The following is an 8,769-nucleotide window of genomic DNA, read 5'->3' as shown; positions in this document are numbered from 1 at the left end:
TCAAAAATTTATCAAAATCTGGTAAAATTTGTAAAATCAGGCCACTCGCTCACACATACGCTTTCTTTATACGAGTGTCTGGCGAAGCGAAAATTTTATCCAAATAATACAATTTCGAAACGTGGCAATCTGTTTCAATTGATTAAAACACTTTGAAGTCCTATTTAACTATACATTGTGAAACATTTTGTTTTAGTAACTAATTGTTAGCTAGAAAAAAAATCCTTCATTTAAGCGATTAGACTGAGTGGATATTTTAGCATCCGTATGAGTAATGGTTGTAAAATATAACCTGGCAGCTCTGGTACAGTTGACAGTTCGTGCCCGTCGCGTTTTCCATCACTATCAGTTCGCTGTGTTGTTTCTGTTCGCTGTATTCTGCTGCTGCAAGTCCCACAAGCAAACGTTTTTTTGTTAGTAGCTACATAATTAAAGAAAAAATCGAACGTGTGTTTAGGTATTTAATTGCCTCCGCCGCCAACGACTGATTATTGTGCGCGAGTGAGACGGGTGAGCTCGGCTGTTTTCGTTGGAGCCACTCATTATTTGTCTAGAAGTGTAGCGGGATATACCTACCTATTTAGCAGTCGTAGCTAGAAATTCGTCTCTGTAGGGGTGAAAAATATTTATTTTATTGTGTGTTGTATGATCGTCCTCAGACGGGAGATCTCAATAATATACGTGTCGTCTGATTCGTTGGCTTGCAGGCTGCTGTGCTCGATAGATCATTGACTGTTCGGATCCGTTGTTGGAATCTACCTATTCGATTAGTTTCGGTGTGAACGGGTTGACGTGTTCGTTTCGTGGTTTCATTGTTTCCTCTTTCCGAATTCGGTGGAGAGAAAGTCTAGAAAACGAAAAAAAAAAAAAGGAATCAAGTGTGTGGCACACATTTGCTGGAAAGGTGCGATTTTTTCTGCAAACGGTGCCACTTTGAAGCGATCCGGATACTGGTGTCAAAAGTGCGGATGGAAAAATCTTATTTTTAGGTGTCATTTTCGATCGTTCCCTTACGTCTATACAGATTTTTTTTCATATATATATATATTGTGTGTCATTTTCGTGTCGTATAAAGAACGCGTGTGTGTGAGCGAGTGGCAAGACGAAGAAGAAAATATCATATAACAGAGCGGCGGTACGCGAGGCGTAGATCACCTCTTGGAGTCTCTCGGAATAAAGCAGAAAGGTGTGCTACGAAGCATCGGACCTGCCTGTCGCACGGTACAAGGTGAAGGTCGTTCAAAGGCGTCGGGTGAAGTGAGGTAGCAATTTCTGGAAAAGATCGTTCAAGCACCCGGGAATCGATTGGGAGATCCGGAAGTAGTGGTTCTTGTTCGAGATCAATGCCAAAAGCAAAGCAGTAACAGCTTGTGATCGTGTGATCAAAACCAACAGCAACAATAACAACAACAACATCAATAGCAGCTTGTCAGACAGCATTGGCAAAACGGGAATCGAATCGTTATAATGAGGCATATGCGATGATAGTGGATCCATTCTTTTGTTTTCCTGGTTTGCATTCAACGGTTCCTGTTAGCATCATCTTGTCGGAGCAGAAACGAAATCCAGCTTCGCACAGAGAAATGCATCACTTCCGAGTATTCCCATCTGCGGCCGCAATTCGAAGCTGGTTGCTTGTTGCTCTATCGTTGGCGTTGTTCACCTCATCATCATCGATCGTGTTTGTGTCGTGCTTTGAAAGTGAGGCGCAAAGCGATGACATACAGCTCAACTCAAGGCAAACATATCCAGTACAGAGGCAACAACAGCAACAGCAGCAGCAGCAGAAAATCCCCGTTCAACAGTCCGATCGCGGTGCTGACGGTGAGCTTCGAGGCGATCCAGTAGGATCGTCAGGTGGTAGTGTTTTACCGACAACCGATGGCAGTCAACAACAACACCAACAACAGCAACAACAACAACATCAACAGTCTTCTAAAGCAGGCTCTTCCGGTCAGCAGTCTTCTAATCGGATGTTGGAGACTCGAAACTCGTACGCTGTTCTCAGCCAGGCGATGTCTCAAGCCGTCCATCATGAATTTGGTAGGTATCACAAGAATTTTTGCTTCTGTTTTTTTTTTTCTTTTGTATTGTGTTTTAACACGTTGTTGTTCTCAAAAGTTTGTTCTTGAGGTACTTGTGTCCCGTTTTAGCGTGTGCGAACTTACCGCCCAAGGTGGAAATCCGAAGCCGACTTGCATAGCTGCTGCACCGAAATGCCTGACGAATTTTTTCACACCATACAATTGTGTGTGCGTGTATGTGTGTTTTCGCTGCGCTGACAAATCTGGTCGAACTGTTTCACACCTGTCCGGGGTGGAGTGCAATGCCAGCCGGTAGTTTGAGCTTTAAGATCAACCATATCGGGGCGTATGGTGTGATATTATACCAAAATGGGAATTTTATTGTTGGTGTTTTTGTTCATTGGTCTTCGAACAATGGCACCACCGATGTGTAATGTCTAGCCATGACTGTTGTTGGAGTGATTGTTATTGTTAGAGTAGCAAAAAAAAACAAAGTGGAACGGGTTCTGAAAATGTGAGCTGCAATCTGGCACTGGGGAACATGTGAGGATTTATTTGGAAGGGAATCTTTTTTCAGTAGGATATCACGAGGTTGACAAACAATTAATGGCCTACAATTAAGTCATGTAGTGGTGAAAACATAACAGCACAAAAATACGTTTTAATAAACGTTAGGCTTCGTTTCCGAATCAACAGCGCGTGACAGTTTATGGTGATGCTCTGAGCACAAAAATTAATAACCTGAATCGGTAATTATATGTCGAAAATCTTTTACGTTCGGCACATCAGCTGAGACGTTGCACTTCGGTATAAAGTAATACAATGTTCTTCTAGTAGCAGAAACTTTGTCTGCTCAGCGGTTTATGTTTAACTACTGATTGGCATAACAGTTCAGCATAAACTGTTAGGCACTGATGAATCGAAGACGAAACATAAAGTATTTCCTTATATTATTAGTTTCGGTTATCGGTTATGTTAAAGACATAACTGGCTGTCTTGGATACGTATAAAACTGACACGCACTACAGAATATCGTTAAGGCTTGTTTGCGACAAAATCTGAAAAGATTAAGCTTGGAATAAAACAAAGTTGCTGTTAGCTTAATCCGAGATGCATTTTAATTCATTGCAAGTCTCGAAAAAACGGGAATGCTTGCTTTGACTGCCAATATTTCAGACGTTAGCGGTTCGAGTACAAAGAATTTGTGATTCTTTGACAAATACATCTGCCACAAAATAAATTAATTGCGATATTCTTCTATTACACATAGCTAATAAAAGTTCTGATTATATTGATATATTGTTTTTGTGACATATTTAAATTCAAAGCGATAACATACGTATTTTCATATACTAGTACTAGTAATATTCAGAAATACTCGGAATTTTTCGAGGAATGCTACTTTTGTATTCATATCGATTGATTTTGATAAAAGCTAGACTTTAAAAGATTTAAATTCTTGAAAAAAAATTCAAAATTTTTATATTCACAGAAATTTGGATACTCTGCAAGCCGTTCGAAGCGATTATCTAAGCATTTTCGTTCTCCATTCGAAATATTATCACAGAAATTTTCAAATTTGTGGAAATTTGAGGCACATGTTTGCTATTCAAAGCGATCGATTGAAGTTAACACCAAGCAAAATAATCTCATATAGGCAACAAAATCACAAAAAAATGATTATTCAAAAGAAATTCTAATACTAATATAAGTATTCGGAGTATCAGCGAAAATTTTCAAGAAGAAATAATGCCATCTAAGCTAAATTATCTTATGTCGTTTTCGCTTGATGCCAAACCTAACCCGGTTTCCACTCTAACTGATATCAAACCGTTTGTTTCAAGCTAGTTTCAAACGTTGTTGAACTGAAATTCGAGTCAGTTTCGAACCTGGTTTTTATATCTGGTTTGCTCAAACCCCCGTTGCTAAGTGTGAAATCAACACAGTTTCGTGAAAAGTGTTTGTTTTATGGAACTATCCTGGGTCAAATTCAGTTTTCTCAAGCGAGAACAAATTCAGGTTTTTCAGCAATTCTGTTACCTTTCTGTAGAGAAAGGTGAAAAGCGATTCTAAAGATTTAAAGTCAAATTTTAAAAATAAACTAAATTTTTATATGAATGAAATTTTGTCCCAAGGTAGATAATTTTGTTCCCTACTAACTGTCCATATATTGCAAGATGGGCATTTTCAAGAAAATAAGTTTTTCTAACTAAATCTTTTTTCTTATCTAATACTGATATTTTTTTGCAAACACTGGTGGAAAAAGTGATAGAGTATTCAGTCAAATCTGCTTTCAACTTGTGTTTCATCGGATTTTCGGATAATTATGAGTTTGAATTTAGTTTTGTTTTCGTTAAGAAGACACTGAGAAAATAAAAATAGAAAAAAATGTATCCCTAAAAGTGCCCATAGTGCAATATTTGAACAGTAGGTAGGGAATGTAATCACCTATTTTGGGATAAAATCGTAAATAGTATTTTGTATTTTTTCTGTATCATTTTTTTTACTCGAAAATTGTCCTGTTTTTTCTCAAATCACCAGTACACTTTTTTTTCTAGGATTCTCTGATAAAAAAAGTTTGGTCCTTCTAAAAAGATGCAAAAAAGTATGCAAAGTGGCCTCCTGTGAAAAAGTCTACATGTTCAGAGAGCTTTATAAAAAACTTGAGAAGGTGCTGCGAACTCCGAACACGATTTGGCGTGAAATTCATCATTTGGGACGGATCAGGGTCATTTCGCCGAAAGCCATTTGTTCGAAAAGGTCTTTTCGCTGAATCCTTAAATTTGTCGTTGGTTTTCTTAATATCGTAATTGGAATAGATTTAGAATAAAGACAAACAAAAGATGATAGCATTAACGCTAGTTTTGTTGATCTACAAATGTACTTCTGAAATATCTCATATTTAAAATTACGGATGAATTCATTTTCCCACGTATAATCCAGAAAGACTACTCTCTTGGATTCATGATACTCAGAACGGAGTTCTCAAGAAAGCTTTTTGAAATTATTATCAACTAAGCGTCAAAGAATCCGCTTAACTGTATCTACCAAGCAAATGTTTGCGGTATTCTCCGTTTACTGAGTGGAAATGAAAAATATTTAATGCGGCCACATCGTTTTTGCTCTTGTGCTGTCCGACCTCGCTACAGGTCGTTCGGACCTAGCGATTACAGGTATATTTGCAAGAGGCCGCCGCTTCCGACGGTTGGATCGACGGCTAACTCAGCTGGCGTCGTCTCGGCGGCTTTGTGTCGCCGAGCCATCTTGGCTGCCCCTCATCAATTAACCAAAAGCCATAAACAAAAATAAATAATAATATGATGCATTCGAAATTACCTTCTCGGTAAAATGACTTTCGGTGAAATGGCTTTCGGCGAAATGACCCGCTACTATTCGGGATACCTCTGTTGGCTAACCTAAGGACTGCCCCAGAAAGTATGGACGCACTTTGATTTCGCTGTAAATAATTCACAAGTGTTAGATATTCAAATTTTATTCGATATACTGATAATATTAGACTACAACAACAGAATATTATTCTCAACATTTGCTACTTAGCCATTGTAGACTAGCTTCTTGCGAACGTTCCTCATTAAATTCCGTACAGACTTCTTGGCGACAAGTTTTGACGCTTTTTTACAATCTTTTTCGAACTGTTGAATGGCTGCCGAGACATGTTTCCTAAGATGTGCCTTCGTTAATACCCAAAAATCCTCAATTGGTCGAAGTTGTAGGCAATTTGGTGGATTCATGTCTTTTGGGACGAAAGTGACATTTTTGGTAGTATACCATTCTACCGTTGATTTCGAGTAGTGGCAAGAAGCAAGATCTTTCCAAAAGTCAACAGGATCCTTGTGGCTTCGAATCATGGGTAGAAGTCGTTTTTGTAAACATTCCTTGATATATATTTCGCTGTTCATTGAAGCAGTGGCGATGAAGGGTTTCGAAATCTTACCGCAGCTACAAATTGCTTGCCAGACCATAGCTTTCTTACCAAATTTTTCGACTTCAATCGATGTCTCGGACTGGTTTAATACTTGCTCTTCTCTCTTCCGTATAATATTGTGCTCCCGGCAAGAATTTGTAATCGAGTTTCACGTAGGTTTCGTCGTCCATGATTATGCAGTTCAAATTTCCAGCAAGAATCGTATTGTACAGCTTTCGAACCCTCAGCCTGATCGATGCTTCTTGTTTCGGACTACGTTTTGGTTGTTTCTGCTTCTTATAGGTTCGAAGATTCAAACGTTCTTTAGCACGAAGAACATTTGACTTCGAAGTGCCCACTTTTACGTACGTTTCGACGTCTATGGAAACGTCTTTTAGTCATTAGATTCTGTTTCAGTAACCTGTTTGATTCTTTACTTGCCAGAAAAGAGCAAATTCCAGCCTTCGAAAAGGCTGTTCAAAATTAATGTGAAAATTTTTTCAGTGCTGAAAGAAGAAACATTTTAGAACACATCAGATCTGACAACTGGAAGCACCACAGTAAAACCAACAGTGTTTCCAGATGTAAAATGATTTAAGCATTATGAAGCTATTCTTAAAATGCAAACAAGTTTGGCCTTACATCGCCTAGTAAAAATTGTATATAAGATCCAAACTCATAACTCATTTTTTGTTCTACGCCAGTTTCACTAAACGAAGCAGATGAAAATGAGCTTCAAATTTTCCTTCCAATTGGCCTTCCCGGCAATGAATTGTAACATCATATTTTTCGTTTAATCACACCACAAATCAATAGAGCAGAAATGTTTTATGTCAGTACACGTGTATTTTCCAAATTATTGCTCTCTTCTATTTCAAAGAAGCGAATGTTCTCATTTGCAGTGTGATAACTCATACTCAGCCCATAAAAGAGGCAGTAGCAAACGAAAACGAAAATTTGCGCGTGAAAACCGGCAGCACACTCCGCTGACAATCGCCGTTTGTTTACATTCATTATCAATAAATGCGGACCAACCACCAAGCGGGCGTCTTCTTTTGTTGCCGGCAGCACCGGTCGCAATTACTTCGTGTGTTTTTTTTTCTTTACATCTGGAGGTGTTGTGCGCAGCCACGTATGTAAATACGTGGATAGCTTCGGAAAACATTCGCTAATCCGATGCCGAAACCAAAACTCCTGGGTTTGTTGTTAGCTCAGTTAGCTGCTCGGGGAATTCTTTGCATAGACCAGCGTGGGTAAATATGAGCGAGAGCACAGTTTTAATCGTCCTACCAACAAATAGATCAAAGCACCACAAACCGTCATGGTCATGGGGAAAAATGGGTGCAAGTTCCGGGATGAAGGTCACGGCCATTCGGTCGCATTGAAATCCGGCATTTTCAAGAGCTCTCTTTTTCCGTACACAGTCTCCGGAACACGGTGTTCATCCGGGCAAACAAAACCGAACAAAGTTTGCAGAGATTAGGAAGATTTTTCATTATCTTTCCGACGGTAGCGGCGGTGGTAAACATTGAACTTCACGTACCACCATGTTCGCGGTCCTATCATTCTCTCGGCTCGTTTGTTATTAATGATTCATTTGGACGTTTATTTTGCCACCGAGGTGCGCTTCTCTGAATTTTGATACTTCGCCTGGCAAAATTCGAATGAACAGCTCCACTAAATAACGCTTGTAACGGAATGACTTTAATCGCCGTCGATTGATGGATTGATCGGAAAACATTTCACCGTTTACTCCCACCCAAAACGGCGTCGTTTTGAGGCGTTTGTGTGTTGTTTCCCACTACTCACCAGAACGTCATCGTAAAGCAATCACACACACGGGGCGGGCAACCGGTTTTCATCAGCTTCGACTGCACCGCACCGCTCCGACCGAGCAGAGCGCGAGTCCGAAAATGCCGGTTGGATGATTATTAAAATAGCTTACATAATTCAACTGCGACGATAGGAGAATCGTTGATGGACGCTATTTTTATATCTGTTTAATGATAGTAACATAAGACCAAACAGAATAATAGCCGGCGGTGGTGTGAGAATTCTGCACGTTCCTCCTATCGGTGCAATCATGCAACTTGCTCTCGCTCAAAAGGGGAAACACATTTTTTCGGCTAGTTTGGTATTTTACATGTTAAGTGTTTGGGTCATGGCCACGGCGGTGTCATGGCTTTAATGAGAAATGAAAAAGACAAACCTCATCGTTTGAATGACTCAGAACTGCACCACTTGATGTGAAGTACAGGTAATCCCATCAGTGACTCCCGGTTATGGTATATTTATTTCTTTTTCGATTAGGGGGTGTTTTCAAAATTAGCATATAGATTGTCTGATTACATTACTTCAATTTCTGAACAACTTGATGGATTGAGAGTTTCTACATTCATTCCAGTAATCATTTATAATGGCACTAAAATAGTCTTTTATGAGCACTGGAAATTCTTGTAGCTCTACATCTGCAATCTGAATGCTAATCTGTCGTAAATCAATCAGAATTCTGCTTTCAGAATGCACATCTGTCATAAATAAGCATTATCTATGAAGAGCCGTATATTTTGCTAGAGTCGGCCCTAATTCAATGGCATTAGTATGCGCTTATTGGTTACCTGAGTTGCCGTCATCCACGAAGGACATTTATCTGTGAAAACCAACTTGACAACCGAGGTTCGGAGGGCCGAGAGTCAAATATTATTCGATTCAGTTCTTCGAGATCACTATATGTCTCTGTGTGTCAAATAATGTCACTCAATTTTCTCCGCAATGCCTCAACCGATTTTCACAAACTCAGACTCAAATGAAAGGTCTTAT

General features: G+C 39.4%; 1 protein-coding gene across 8 annotated transcripts in view; it reads left to right on the top strand.

Annotated features, from left to right (window-relative positions):
- The first annotated feature begins 313 nt into the window (after positions 1 to 313).
- Positions 314 to 8,769, top strand: part of LOC131426173 (stromal interaction molecule homolog) — a 49,415-nt gene continuing 40,959 nt past the window's right edge. The window contains exons 1-2 of one of the 8 annotated variants that reach the window (XM_058588676.1): positions 314 to 413; positions 990 to 2,043. In XM_058588676.1, coding sequence (XP_058444659.1) covers positions 1,482 to 2,043 — 562 coding nt within the window. In that variant the 5' untranslated portion in view covers positions 314 to 413; positions 990 to 1,481. Of the gene's footprint in view, positions 2,044 to 8,769 lie in introns of all 8 variants that reach the window. The other 7 variants (XM_058588677.1, XM_058588675.1, XM_058588674.1 and 4 more) reach the window with 7 other exon arrangements.

This window comes from Malaya genurostris, chromosome 1 (genome assembly GCF_030247185.1).
Source record: "Malaya genurostris strain Urasoe2022 chromosome 1, Malgen_1.1, whole genome shotgun sequence".
Taxonomy (NCBI): Eukaryota; Metazoa; Arthropoda; class Insecta; order Diptera; family Culicidae; genus Malaya; species Malaya genurostris.
The sequence above is the reverse complement of the archived record's forward strand: the minus strand, read 5'-3'. Positions and strand labels throughout refer to the sequence as shown.